Source organism: Onychostoma macrolepis, chromosome 15 (genome assembly GCF_012432095.1).
Source record: "Onychostoma macrolepis isolate SWU-2019 chromosome 15, ASM1243209v1, whole genome shotgun sequence".
NCBI lineage: Eukaryota > Metazoa > Chordata > Actinopteri > Cypriniformes > Cyprinidae > Onychostoma > Onychostoma macrolepis.
Window position 1 is genome coordinate 24,670,385 of NC_081169.1, and position 16,294 is coordinate 24,686,678.

Sequence of the window (16,294 nt, forward strand, 5' to 3'; positions counted from 1 at the left end):
TTAGAATTTCCATGTAGGCCTATCAGTCCGCTCAATTGAAGTAAAGGCCCGTTTAAAGAAAGAACGCCAATGATAACATCCACATCTTCGTGACGGTTAAGTTACTATGGAAGCATATGTGTCTGTTTGCTTATGTGCATCAATCCGAGTGTAAACGGTGAGAGCACAGTTGCCAAATCTCGCGAGACAAATAAGCAACCGCAGCTTCAAAAACAAGGCCAAAACAATTTTTGTATTTTACAAAAATTTGCAAACTGCAACAAAAGTGGGAACAAAACTTGTCTCCAATCACCTGTGAGCAGAATAGGATTGGACAGATGGAAAAGGAGAAAAGCACAAGAGCTTCAAAGGGGAGCTGTAACATAGCCATATATTTATAGCCTAAAATATATAGGGGTCATTCTATGGAAATGTCAATTTTTCTGTCCCTAGCCTTTACAGAAATATTACACTTGAAAAACACTTGGTTACATTTTTATATATATATATTTTAAAATGAAACTGTGTTATTTGAACAATTACACCTTCTTGAGCCATCAATGTGGCAATATTTGTTTTTAATTAATTATAAAGAATTCCAAGCACCACAAAACTGCTCGTCCCCACAGCCATGTACAGAGGGAAAGTGCTTTATTTTGAGGTCAAAACAGGTTTTTCTTCCATTTAAAATGTGGTCCTGTGGCTGCCGTCGCATCATCCAAGTGGATGCTGCACATTGGTGGTGGTTGAGGAGAGACCCCCCACATGATTGTAAAGCGCTTTGGGTGTATAGCAATACACAATAAAAGCGCTATATAAATGCTTCATTCATTCCTTCCTAAAATAAAATAATGTATACATAACTATCAAATAAATTACATAAAAAAAAACAAAATGGCACATAAATATTATAGTAAAAAATATAAAATATTATATTCAATTATAATATAGCTATATTATATTAAAAAAAGAAAATATTATATAATATTATTACAAATGTTATAAAAAAAGATAAAAAATCATTAAGCTGTCATTTATGTGTATTCATGTAGTCAAAAGGTAATCTAATAATGTGGTCTAAGTTTAAATGTTAAAAAAGAAATAGGCCTACATTTTGAGACGTCTTGCCATACCAGGCTATTCAAACCAAATGTATTTACTCAGTATTAGGATATGACTACTTGTTTTTTTGTTACAGCCCGTGATAATTAATACATTACAAAAACATTGTAAAAATTAGGCTAAAAGAAAGTCATCCCACTACGTCTACTTCTGTCATCGCTTGGATTACAGCGTCACACGCCTTCTTTTTTAATGTGATTTTTCTCCAATGAGGGGGAGGAACATTTGGCAAATTACACTACAGCACTTATATTATTGCACTGGTTGGCTATTAACTGCGAGCAGACAGAGTGTCAATCAATGCATTGGAGAATACGGCGAACATAAATAAAGAAACTAAGTTGCTTGTCAGATTTCCCTAACAAGCAACCATATTTTTTTAAAATAATTTTGCATATTACATTTCAAATTGAATTTAGCTACACATAGGTTATGTTGCATGTCAATGTATGAAGCACAGCTCACAAGGCATATTTCAAACAAACTGGCGAATTCGCATGACCAACTGAACCAGATATGAAATCTGAAGTCTTTCATCTTCACGTGAAATTTTCCATTGTGTGGATTCCTTGAAATGATTGGATTGCACCCACGAAAATTCAACGATAGGGCCTAAATGTCACCAGTTTTTAAAACTTTATGGCATTAGTTGAAAAGGGCACTAATTTCTCTCTCTCTTGTTTGGCCTACAAGAAAGATAAGCAAATAATGTAAACAGTTAATATGCTATATGTCCAATAGGCTATGTATGTGTTTGTACAACATTTATTGCAAAAGAAATTGTTAACCATTATCTTCATAATTTTGCAAAATTGGAATATTTTTCGATTCTTATCATTTGATTTTAGGGAGATCAAATCCTTCAATAAGAATTTAAAGAAATAAAGAGATAACCATCAAATGCAGGTGCTGTGGTTTTATTCAGAATAAAGTTTGAACAGAAATCATCATAACAAAATGAGCTTTTGCATAGAGTCATGAAAATGATCATACACATTGTTGACAAGTTACTATTAGATCCAGGTTGTTGCAATGGTGATAATTATATAATGATGCTGGTCCATTCAAGTTTGGTTTTCATGTCCTGCTCGTCCTTTTGCATCTGCCTTAAAGTCCAGATGATCCTCATGAAAAGCCGTCTCCAGCACCAGCAGCAGAGACTGTTTGAGCTTCTTTTTATACTCATCACACATGAACACATAGAGAAAGGGGTTCAGACAGCTGTTGAGATAAATTATCGATTATCACTGTCTTGAATACAACTTGATCACTGGCACTCCAGTTATTTTCTTCTGTGGTTATTAAATAAATACTACAAACATAGCATGGAAACCAACATATGAAAAAGCTAGGATTACGGTTATAATTAGCCGGTACAACCTGAGCTGCTTTCCCCTTTTGAAGCGTTTGATTTGTACTCCAATAGCTATATATGATGTTACAATGATCAGAAAGGGGATGAGGAAGCCCACTATAAATGCAAATGTGATAAGAGACGTAAAAGTAAAGATAGTGACTCCAAAGAAAGGAATGCAGAAGCCGATGGATGAAACCCACACAAGCATGCAGATGATCCTGGCTTTAAGTAAAGTTTGTTTATTTTGAGCCCAAACAGCCATCCATGTGCACAGGCATCGGTCCAGACTAATAACTACTAGAAAATAAATACTAGCAAACTGATTTAGATTTACTGTTATTATGAAAATGCAAATCATTAAGAGACTGTACCACTGGTTAACTAAGAGAAATGCTAGGATTAAAGAGGATAACAAGGAAATTAAGTCTGCAATCGCCAAGTTGAGAAACCAAATGGAGTTGACGGTTGTCTTCATTCTGCAGCCAGTCAGAAATATGACAAGCCCATTTCCAATGAGACCCACAACAAAGGTGGCAAAGAAAATACATACTGTAAACCCAAACAGTATAACTAACTTATAATGGAAAGTACCTGGTACTCAAAATGTGCCAAAAAGTTTAGCTAACTATTATTTTTGAGTTCATTCAACATCTATCAGAGATTTAAGTTAACAGTAAATATTGTTTTGAGTTTTTACAACTACACTAAAGTTAAGAGTTTATGGAACTTGAAAAATAGATTCAACCATAATCAAATATTTTAATGTCAAACATACGCCCTCTAGTTGCGGTTTTTACCCAAAAGTGACGTCATCGCTGAACGTGCACGCGCGTGTTTCCACAGATACCCAGATGTTCGCACATGCAGGCCAGTTGGATTCGAGAGCTGTCCAAATACATGTATTTTTATTTCGATGGCTACAAAAATATGCAAGTATTCAGCTGTTTCAAATAATGTTGCAGTCTAATTATAGTCGATATCGGCTACACTCACACCATCCACACACGTTAGGTTTTCCAGTTAATACAATGTGTACAGTTTTTCAGAATATTTAGAATTAGCTACCAGTTAAAGTGTACAAACATATCTAAATGTCTCTAACGTTAGGATATTAAATGATGCAGCGCACATGCATTATTTATGTTAACGTTAGGTCTTTCTGAAAATTTTAAGTCGTGTATTTTTTCTATACGTGAAGTCAGCTGCAGGTTATCTGATGAAAGTACCTGTTCTATCTGTTTAAAAGTCATATAAAAGTCATCTGAACCTAACACTTAGGTAAAGTTGGTTTTATATTCGCACATTCGCGTACGTCCGCGTTCAATAACTCGTGAACTAAACGTTGTTGCTACACCAAGCACCTCTCACATATAACTACACATATAACACCAGAAGCTACAACCTAATTTTCCTCAAAACGATCTTTCCTTCGCAGTGGACAAAATACATTGATCTCTATGCGCAGGCTGCTAAGAAGGGACCATCTGCAAAGTGCAAACCCGAAGGAAAGGTCGTTTTGAGGAAGATTTAAATATTGAAACAATGTTATTTGTGTAGTAACAATATATTCAGAGATATTGAACGGGGAACTCCGTGAATATCCGAATATAAAACCAACTTTACCTAAGTGAACCTAACAGGCCTGTCGAGTCCACATTGTTCCCGTTAGGCCTTTCTGTTTTTTTTGTTTTTGTTTTTTTTTGGTTAAGTGGTGTATACGTAAAGTAAGCTGCAGGTTATTTGATTAAAATACGTGTTCAATCGGTTTTCTTTGTGTTATGGGTAGTTTTCTTCAACGAATCGGTGCATAAAAGTCATCTGAACCTAACAGGCCTGTCGAGTCCACGTTGTTCCCGCAATTCCAGTTCCTAAGGTGAGCCAAGAACGTTATTGTAAATATAATCTTATTAGACTAACATTAAAAAACTGTTATTAAAAATTGCCTCACTGATGTAATTTTTGTAAATTTGAAGTTAAATGTTATTTCATTTTAATAAGGCCTATATGTTTTTAGGATTGTCACTGCCTGTTAAAATTCAAATTTTTTTGAAAAGTGCCAAATAAGGTTGTCTTTTGTTTTGAAAGATTGTTGAAAAAGGATATTAAATGATGCAGTGCATATGCAGTCTTACAGTTTGGCCTTTCTGAAAATGTTTGTATTTTTTGTATAGGTGGAGTCAGCTGCAGATCATTTGATGAAAATCCATGTTCAATCTTTTTTATTTGTGTTATCATTTCTTCGACCTTTTGCTGCATAAAAGTAACTTACGCAGGAATGAGATCATTACCAGTCCATCACCAGTGAAAGAGATCCTTGGACGCTGGCCATCTCTACGTTTGAAATCACAGGTATAATTAAGTTTAACTGTGTGTTTAAAAAGCGTCTTTAATATTTCAGTCGATTTGTTGACGTGCTTTTCTTGTCTTCTGTTTCAGGTATGTGCTGAATTTCAGCGCATTACCAACCAGAATTTGACAAACACATTTTACGCAGAGCTAGACCGCCACAGTTTTCGCCTGATGACTTTATATCGACAGAGAGCAGCGAAGACTGGAAAAACTGCTGATGCACTTGCTGAATTTCTTCGGGTTCATGACTTAAAGGTATCATCGCCAATTGTTGTTTAATGCTTCAACAGACAATGTTTTGACTTTATATATTGAATATTATCACTTGATCTAAATATATAAGTCTAACTATGACTTGGATTTATCATGTACTAAGTGATGAGTAAACATTTTCAGCATTTTTAGTATTTAATTTAGAATACACTTTATTAAGACTTTTTAAAAACTTCACTTAATTAAAAACTTCTGATGTGTCTTTGTGTACTTTTAAAGAGATAGTTCACCAAAAAATGAAAATTCTGTCATGAATTACTCGCTCGTTATGGAAGAATGCTTGTAACCAAACAGTTTTTGGCCCCCCCATTGACTACCATAGAAGGAAAAACTACAATGGTGGTCAAAAGTGCCCCAGAACTATTTGCTGTCCTACATTCTTCCAAATATCTTGTTTTGTGTTCAACAGAACAACAAAATATAAAGCATTTTTTCCTACTATGGTAGTCAAAGGGGTCCAAGAATTGTTTGGTTAGAAACATTCTTCCAAATATCTTTCTCTGTGTTCATCAGAACAAAGACATGTATACAGATTTGGGACAATTCAAAGGTGAGTAAATGATGACACAATTTTTATTTTTGGGTGAAGTATCCCTTTAAGAGTCAGGGCTCTTACTGTGATCACTTGTTTTAAGTATGCCTTGATCAACTTTTTGGCATTCATTCCGTGTCAAGTTAGCGTTGTTTGGTTTTGTGCTGGCTAAAACGTGTGTGTTCCACTTTTAACATTGTTTTCAATGAACTGTAAGGATCAACATGATGTACACACAAGCCGAACAACAGTGCTCTGTGTGCTTCCTGTGTATCTGAGAGAAGACGCCTCAAAATTCTTTAAAACATGCACGGTAAATCGCTTATTCTGCATATTTCTTAGGATTATATTTCAGCATTTTTTTCACACCAGTAAGATAGCATTTGGTAATTGTTTCAATACTTTTTGCATCCAGATTGAAGATGAATTAGAAGAGCCAGATGTTGATTCATCAGTTGCCCTTTTGACCTTCGTCCGAGAACTCCCAGACATTGCTCTTCAGCACAATCCAGAGAAGATTTCGATCATCCTTGAGAATGAAGTTGTCATAACAGGCCTGCAGAGACTCTCTGATGCTTCCCTTTTGATGTTTGGCTTAATCTATGCATTGGATCTTTCATATCCAAAAGAGATGGCCAACACATTTGAGTTTATTCAGAAGGTTCTTTTGGGTCTTGATGATGGCAAACTTAAGCCAAGGGTGCTGGCTCTAAAGAATGACTTGCTGATTCATGCACAGTAATTTTATACTGTTTGCCTGTGTTGTGTTGTTTTCTTTGATATCAGGCATATGTGCAAGATTTCAACAAGAGTTCTTATTAAAAGAATGGTGCTTTGCCTAAAATGTAAACAAAAACAAAAATAGCAATTTCTTCTGTCACAAAGTTCAATAAAATTTGTAGACCGCAGATCAAGAAAGCTTATTCCTGTTTTGTATTCATTAAGGTGATATTTTAATTGATTTTCTTTGACCAGGTGTGCCTTTTTTTGTAGCACAGAACTGTTTTCACTGTTTTTGTTGGCATAATGGCTGTTTAGGTAATATTTAAATGTATTTTCTTTGACCTGGTGTGCCTTTTTGTTGCACAGAACTGTTTAATGTCTCATGTTTTATAATAAATTTTTGTACTTTGTTTAATGAATTTCAGATTTGTAATTTGTACTAAGTTGTAAAATTTAGATATTTGAGTACAGGGAACTTAGAAAAAACAAGGCAATCAGTTGCCACAAAATATTTAAGTAACATTACTACAATTTAAGTAACATAAATTATATAATTTAATTGAATAACATTTAAAGTTCCTTAAACTAAGTTTAGATAAATGAAAAATGTTGATATATATATGAGGGATATTTTAATTAAGTGAAGTAATTAAAGTTGTCAGTACTCAAAACTTTGAGTTGAACTAAAATAAAAATGAACAAAACCCTAAATATATATTTTGATTTAAATTGATGTTTATTTATAATTAACATTTACTCAAAATAACTAGCTATATGCTTACTAATGATATTTAAGTTTGCAAACTTAAAAAAATAGCGGCAATCAGTTGCCTTAATTTTTTGAGTTAGCAGAACTTATCCGGGTTTACAGTGCATGATACAACGATCTGAAAGCTTGTAAATTCCTTATGCTGCATTGTGATTATAAGTGCTGGGCTTCTGGCCATGTTTTCAGCTTCGAAACTGGTGTTTTCTACACAGAGAAAAGAGAGAGACAACAGAGTGAGCGCTGATTTTGGCCGCAATCAATGTAGCTGTACTGGATATTGACTAGTGTATGAACAAACAGAACACTTGATTTTTAATGAGAAAATATTGTGAAATGTGTTTTCATGAGTGAAATATGAGGCACAGTTAGATCCACAGAAACTGCGGACTGTCTGAGTTTTGAAAACATGCTAAATATTGAAAAATGCACTTAATAGCTGTGACAAATCAAGACTTTTTAACATGTTTGCAGTGTAAAGCTTCTTTGGTACAATAAAGAAGACCAATCACAATTCAGAATAAAAACCGATTTTAGAAAGAAGACCAAAGATGTGTGTGTGCACTGACTATCTTAAACGATTTTACTATATTCTGAGGTGTTTAAAAAATGTCATAAATACACATTTTTTGAGCTGTTGATGCACTGGGACAAGTTGAGTCTTGATCTTGCTCGGTCTTCCTGGTCCTATTGACAGATTGTTGCTTTTATACCAGACAGCAGACCCTGGTGCTACATCCCTATAGGCTGATTTGTCGTTTTTACTGATAAGGGCTAAAATGTGGCACCATGAGCACACTTGATGAAATGATTGAATCTGTATTTCACAGTGGGCATGTGTCTTTCCTGCCACACTCAAACTGTAAAGCATGGTGCTAGGATTCAATTCGAGTGCATTAACTAATAGTGATGGATTGTAAGTTGTTTCGCATAAAAGCGTCTGCCAAATTCACACATGTAAAATGAATCATTTTGTTATGTTTCGGTTATTGGTGTACTGGCTAAAAATACCCTCAAAAAGCTTTCAAACCATTTTATTCTCAGCTGCAATAACCATATAAAATATACTGCAAATGTGAAGACACAATGATTAGGAAGGGGATGAGAAAGCCCACCATAAATGCAAATATGACCACAAGTTTCAGGGTTTTTATGTTGATGGGAACCTCAAAGGTTATTAAAGCAAAAATAAGACTGCAACCAGTGGATGAAGTCCACACAATCATACAAATGATCCTGGCTTTTGGCTAGAGACATTTCTGTTCAAGTTCAAGTTGTCCTAATTCATTGTGTAGTTAGACCAAAGACTATTGTTAGACTCATTCATGATTCATTCACCTAAAAGTCAGTCATTTTTTACAGTGCAGTGTAGCCTAGTCTAATTAAAATCAAATGTATAAATGAAACTTTTGCTTGCCGTTAATGCAATTAAATGTGTTTAAGTGACTTAGAACAACATAATGATATTGAAAGTGCAAAGTATTGAATTGCAAATAAAGTCATTGATGTGGTGTCCTCCAAAGTACGAACTGATGTTTAGGACTGGGGAAAAGATGAAGTTGAGAAACCAAATGGAGTTGACCGATGTCTTAACCCTTATGGAAAGAAAATATATTTTATTATATATGAACGGTCAATATATTAAAGAATTGTCAGTATATTTGTAATTATATAGGGAAAGTGCTTTATTTTGAGGTCAAAAACAGGATTTTCTACCATTTAAAATACAAAAGTCTATTCATAACTATCAAATATATGATATAAATGGCATAATAAAACAAAATGCCAAAAAAATATTATAAAATATATGATGAAAATAGTGGTCCCCTGGAGTCGTGTCACTGGTGTTACCGCTTAACAAAAGTCTTTTATTTTGGAATAAAAAAAAAAATCACACTGATGACATCACTCGACTTCCTCCTTCCTATTTTCTAAACATCTATGAAAAAAGGCCCATGTTTAGTCCACTGTTTCTTTTCAGTTATGAGAAATTTTCTCATTTATCTCATGATTTCATATGAAGCTTTTAGTTGATGTCACTGGTGTGACCTATTTATTGTTAGAGAATTGTAAAAAAAAAAAAAAAACAATAAAAATGCATTAAACTACTTAATTTAGTGAGTATACCATGATTGTCGACATGTGGCTTGATACCTTGCAGCAGACATTTTGTAAAATGCATTTTTCATGCAAATTGTCACTGGTGTTACTGTGCTGTGTTACTGTACTGTTTTTGTCTGTCACATTAAACAAATAAAACACAATCTCCTTATTTCTTGCATTTTCATTATTTTTCTGTAATTCTGACAACATGTGCTGAAATTTTTTTTTAAATAATATTTCATAAAAACTTTTAATATTGCTAAAGAAGGTAACACAAGTGACAAAAAATGATACACGTGGTCTTGAAATAATTGCACAAAAAAGCTAAAAAAAAAAAAAAAATTAAGCTGTCATTTATATGTATTCATAAAGTCAAAAGGTAATCTAATAATGTGGTCTAAGTTTAAATGTAAAAAAAAAAAAAAAAAATTAAGACATCTTGCCATACCAAAAGTGGACGTTTCTGTAGAATGACCTTATATATTTTAATTTATAGATTAAAGTTTTTAAATTTAAAGATTTATAGTTGTCTTTGCTGTTCTCTAAGATACCAAATAATACACATGGAAATGCATTTCCATAAAACAACAATAACTGTTTAGCACTGCATCGCATGTCTTCCATGAGAAGAGGAAAGGGTGGTTGTTGCTGGTTTCTGTATGATGATTAAAATCGCGAAATAGCCTTAAACAATTAAATACACTGCAGAACGTTATGTTTTCTAATACACTCATGAATCGCATTCAAACCAATATTATGAAGCTGCAGGAGCTCGCGGCTGTCTCGTTGTTCAAAGTCCAAACCGCGAGGGAGATCTGCGCTGAAACTGTGTTACTGCTCAGTAACACTTTTATGAATTTTTACAATGTGATACGTGCATCTTCCCAAATTAGTAATGAGAATAATTTATAAATCAGCTGCTGTCAACAAAAAGAAGCACTGAGGACTTCCTGCGGGTTTCCGTCAAAATAAAAGCCATCAACATTAATAAATGTTAGTATTGTAATATTACTGTTGTTCTGTTAAATAAAATGAGAAAGTAAGACAATAATAATGATAATAATTACAACATCTCTATTAATACATTTATTATAACGTTTACACATAGTGTTCAAATTGGGATCTGTAATATTTTCTAATGTTTTAAAAGAATTCTCTTCTGCTCAGCAAGGCTGCATTTATTTGCATGCCTGATTAAAGTAGGAGGTCTCAAAAATGGCCACAAAATATTATTTTACTAACTTATTAATTTTAAGTTAAATTGTGCTTTGTTGGTATAATGTTTTCTAGAATGTTAAATTTTGTATTAATGTACAATGTTTAAAAATAATAATTTATTCCATGTAGTGTCCATTTCATTAATTTAACATTTAATATTGGAGGCATTCAAGTTATTTGACATATTTATTTTTATTTATTTATTTTTTGTTAAGTAATGCAATAGTTACTTTCCCTGGTAACTGGTTACTTTTATAATGATGTAACTCAGTTACTAACCCTGGTCACTACAATTGCTATAATGCTGTTTCTGCCACCTCATGACAATAGATTTACACTTTGAATTAGGTAGTCTGTCATCAATGACAGTAGCTCATTGGAAAAGGATGGAAAATGCCCTTCATTGTGTTTGCACTAATAAATGCTGCTGCCTGCCAGCTGCAATCACCAATAAAACATTCCATATTTTTTTGTATATCGTCATAAATATCAATTTCGCAAATATTCTTGAAATATTGTGATTTTGAGGCTACATCGCCCACCCCTACTATATATTAACATTTATATGGGAGCATGTATGTATATATGTAACCGCATCTGACAAATATATTTTGTAATATATATCCATATGTATGTATATATCCTGTAATGTATGACTATACATGTGTGTGTGTGTATATATTAATATATAGTAAATATAATATTGTTAATATCTACTAAATGTATGTGAAAATACATTTGTTTTTTATATATATATATATATATATATATATATATATATATACTGTATATATGCGTGTATATAACTTGTTATGTGTACTGCGTTAGGCTAACTGAGACTTGTCACAGCACTTGTCACATATTATTGCTCTTTTGTTGGTTTGATTGCTATTGTCCTCATTTAAGTCACTTTGGATAAAAGTGTCTGCCGAATGATTAAATATGGACGTTAATTTACCTGAATCTGTATAGAATTGGGGACCTTTGAAGGCATATTGTGAATGTATTTTTGAGACATTTAATTTTGTATGTAAACCCATGTGTTAATAAAAAGGAATGAGCGTTTCAATAAAGCTATGTAGTACTGTATTGTTTCAGTTTTAATGCTAAATATATATTTTATATGTCTCAATATATGGCTATACATGGTTCATGCATATATTGCAGAATATAGAAAAATATAAGCACTAGAGTCCTATCAGAATATATTATTTCATATATCACATTATATCTTCCAATATATTCACATATATTTTTGTTTCGTAAGGGTTCATTTTATAACCAGTCACAAATATGACAAGCCCATTTCCAATGAAACCCAGTATAAATATGGCAATGTAAAGGCATGTACACAAGAGTAGAAGTGTGGTAGAAATATGGTTCATGATTTTGACGATAGTCTCCACATCTCCCAAGCACACTACACAAAGAGAGAAAATGCAGTGATGGCAACAAACCACATTAAATACATCAACTTATAGCTACTTTAACACCTTAAAGATTGGATACATTTAAATAATAACAAAGTAGTATATGTATTTGGGCAAAACAATGTTCAATCTGTATTTGAAATATTAAAATGTTAAATTTATCCAAACACATTAACTTTTGAGAAACAACCAAATCCTAAGATAAAAATATATTTGAATGAAAAGGCATTGCAAATTTAAATATCACACTGAAAACACTGGATACCTAAAAATACTTCTGCTAATAATCATAATTAAAAAATCACATTTGCGGGCACAGTGGGCTAGGGCCAGCCCACACCAAACCTAAACGGGCCCGGTGTGGGCTTGCCCAGGCGAGGCCCACAGCTTTGGGCTCACCGCAGGCACTCTGAGCCCACACTATGGGACAGACCACATTAATCCCATAATGGCCCAGTGTGGGCCAGCCCGTTCGAGCCCAGAGCAACTTTGTACCTTTGGGCCCACACAGGTTTTGTAAAGGCAGCCCTGTAATGCAACTAGGATAATACTATCATTGACTGGCCATTCTTTAGTCACTCAATTGAACTGGAATGGCTCAAACCAAAAGAAACCTTTCCACTTTCCTGCAGAGTTTAGTTCTAACTTCTAACCTTAATCAAACACACCTGAGCATGTCTTCAGGATCATTAAAAATCACAGGTGGGTGAGTTTGATCAAACTTGGAGCTAAAGCACCTAGAGATGACCTCTACAGCCCTGAACGTTAGTGGAGATCAGGTCACCTAGATGAGCCCCAGAGACAGATCCCCAGTGAGGACCTCTTCACCTAGACAGCCATCGGGACAAGACCACGGGAACCAAATTAGTCCTTTACACAATCTGACTTTACTGCAGTTGGAATTGAACTGCTGGTTCATCTGGTCAGAGGAGAACTGGCCCCCCGACTGAGCCTGGTTCTCCCAAGGTTTTGTTCTCCATTCTGTCACAGAGGGAGTTTCGGTTCCATGCCGCTGTCGCCTCTGGCTTGCTTAGTTGGGGACACTTAATTTCCAGGGATATCGTCGACTTGATTGCACAAATACTATTTAAACTGAACTGAGCTGGACGATGACGATTTTACATTATTGACACTATTTTCCTATTTTGATGTTGGAAAGTTGCTTTGACACAATCTGTATTGTTAAAAGCGCTATATAAATAAAGGTGACTTGACTTGACTAAACTCTGCAGAAAAGTGGGTCTCATGAGTCATATTTGATGTGTAACAGACATGAGCCTGTTAATAAGAATTTTGTGGGCAGTTTTCTTCCTTACCACTAGGGGTGCTAGGGTGTTTTAGGTTTCCTTAAGTAAAGCCATGTGGTAGCGGGAGTTAGCAAGCAAGCAGCATTAGCCAGAATAGCTCACCTGTTGAACACGTTGTGCTGTGTCCTGGTTGGTAAATGTGTAATTTCAAGCCCAGTCTAAAGTAAGGAGTTGATGTTTTTTTGCAGAGATGTTACATGTAAATGGGGCTAAATGAGGGCGGCCCATGCAGGGCCAGCGCTAATGTGCCAACGTTTTGCCAATGAGCAAATTCTCAGGGGCCCTGCGCTGGGGGCCCTTAGACTAGCTCTAAGTGGGCCCATAAAGGGCCACCACAGGCTTGTTTGCAGGGGTAGACCACTTGGTATCTTACTTTACTTCAGCTCTCATGCATTTAGCGTGAGAATTAAGCAATTGATATTTCTCACGCCACATGTCCATTTTCTCATGCAGTGGGGAAAAAACATTGCGGAGCAAAGAAGACACTGACAACCGCCCACAGACAAGACAGAGCAGGCAGCACCAACCTTTTGGCTTATAAGTTTTGGAGCATTGCAGCAGTTGTGGGAACATTACTTTTGAATGTTTTCTGAAACATTCAAAATGTTTCAGAGCTAACAATAATGTGTTCTAAGAACGTTTCTTCATGTTATGAAAACATTATTTCCGAATGTTTTCTGCACGCTCAATAGATCCAGTTTTTTAAATGTTTTAAAAACTTTTTTTTTTTTGGTTGTACAAATGTTAAAGGAACATGCAAAGATCTTTTGCTCATCAATGTTCTTCAGTTAATCAAAGTTCTGAGAATATTCCTTGTTAGCTGGGTAATGCCAAACATCTGGACATGTCTAGACGACTAGTTAATGTTAATCATTGTCCTCTAAAAAAAACAGACCATGATGGCAGTGACAGCCCAGCTCAGATAATATTTATATTAATTCTGATTAGAAGGTTTAAAATCAAAACTCATCAAGTATGTCCAGATTTTTTGACTGGTACTGCACAATTCCAAATAAATATATCTGAACTCAAAAGTTGGCAGCCCTGAACATTTCAACTTCTATCCTACAGATGATCACATTATGTTTATTCTAAGTGAGTGTCAAATGAGGGACAGCTTGCACAGAAATCACTTTCAAACCAAGCAGCTTTGTGTTGATTCTTTGAAATGACCATGAAAAATTAACAGGAAATGTTAACACACCTGTGGAGTTACATATTATTTAAACTTTATAATCAGCTTGGTGTTAGTTCTTGGTTAGTTCTTCAGCCCCGTTCCTGGGAACCCATTGTTTAGCTCCAACCCTAGCAGCTAATCAAGCTTGGATAGTTTAAAAATACACATACAGGTTGTAAACAAACTTTGCAGGACACTGGGTTCCCCAAGAGCAGGGTTGAAGACCTCTGGCTGGGTGGGTCAGGGCAGGCCATTTAAAAACGCAACTGTTTCCAGCCTGTGACCCAGTTATTGACTGCAGTGAAAAGGAAAAGGGGAGTTCAATATTCGTGTTCTCTTGCAAGAAATATCTGGCTGCAGACATGAACTTACTCTGTCAGACATGGGGCTTGTCCAAATACCCACACTTGTGGACTTGGCCACTTGAGAGTGCGTGCATGCAACACGAAGTAAGTGCACAAGACTATCCCAGGTCTTAAAATGCCAACGTGCAAGTGTATCCCATTGCGCATCATGTTCTATAAATAAACTGTAAGTTAAATATTAATAATAATTAGATATTACATATAATTTTGTAGTAAAACATATATATATATATATATATATATATATATATATATTTACTTTATTGGTGTAAAGATGAGTATACTTTGTACAACAGCTGCAACTGCTTTTTATCACTTAGAAGCACCACAAATTACTAAATTGTGTAATATGTTATAGAGACTATGCAGATATTTGGAAATTTATTTTAAAATGTAAAGTATTGAAAATCATAATAAAGCTCTGTAAACACCTTTGTGGTCTTCACACCTACTTGAACAATTGGGCCAAATACAGGAAATATGTCATGTAGTGGTCAGGTGCAAAGACCACAAGTGGGTATTTGAACAAGCTCATGCACTCTCAGACATGTACTTTCAGACACCTGCATTTCTGCTCTGCAAGTGAGGTTGCTTTTTTTTTATTGAATCTGTCAACATTTAACAGCAGACAATAGGTGGTGAACACAAGAAAGAAGATACAAAATTACAGTGTAATCGCCACCTGCACACTCCACTACCTACAACATCACAATCGACACAAATTGTGTGTGTTGCCAATGGAGACAAGATGCTGTGGTGGTTAAAACTAATTTACCACTATGTACCGAGTCTTGCAAGTCACCTGCAGGAGAAAATGACAAGACCTGCAAATCCTTGGCCACAGAACAGCAGAATATGAACGCAATGGTCAAAGTCTCTCGTTAAGAAGTAACGTCACTTGTGGTGTCTAAGTTCATGTCAATAAGCTTTTGCTACTGTGAGAGCATAAAAATCCTTAAGGAAATTACCATTAAATGCAGGTAACATGATTTTTTGATACACTGTGGTTTTGCTCATTGTATTTGTTGCTCTTTTGTTGGTTTTGATTGCTTCTATTGTCCTCATTTGTAGGTTGCTTTGGATAAAAGTGTCTGCTAAATAACTAAATGTTAATTGTATTCAGAATAAAGTTCAAACAGAAATCAGCATAGCAAAATGAGCTTTTGCATATTTGGAGTCATCAGAAGTTTCACAAACATATATAATGTTCCCATATTCATTAGCTTATATTTAAATAAACTTTCTCTGTTTGGTTTTACAACACAAATTGCACACAGTCATACTTCAAAATGTATTTTAAAAGCATAAATTATTATGTTTATGTAGGACTATAAACATAATGGATTAGATCAAGGTTTCTCATTTGGAGACTAGTTTTCTGCATATTTAACAATTTAGTTTGGTTTTCTTTTAACATTATTACGATGACCTGGTACGACCTGAGCTGCTTTCCTCTTTTGAGGCGTTTGATTCGTACTCCAATAGCTATCTATGCATGAATATGCAATAATCAGGAAAGGTATAAAAAAGCCAACTGTAAATTCATATGTGACCTTAAAAGTATAAATAAACGTATAAATATTGAAGAAAAGG

The 16,294-nt window shown here is 34.6% G+C and overlaps 1 protein-coding gene across 1 annotated transcript; it reads right to left on the minus strand.

Annotated features, from left to right (window-relative positions):
- Positions 1–2,013: 2,013 nt before the first annotated feature.
- On the minus strand, positions 2,014–3,271 carry LOC131554223 (C3a anaphylatoxin chemotactic receptor-like). The gene is given in 4 exon segments (XM_058799421.1): positions 2,014–2,340; positions 2,342–2,450; positions 2,453–3,049; positions 3,256–3,271. Coding segments are annotated over 4 exon segments (897 nt in total). The 3' UTR covers positions 2,014–2,165.
- Positions 3,272–16,294: the final 13,023 nt, after the last annotated feature.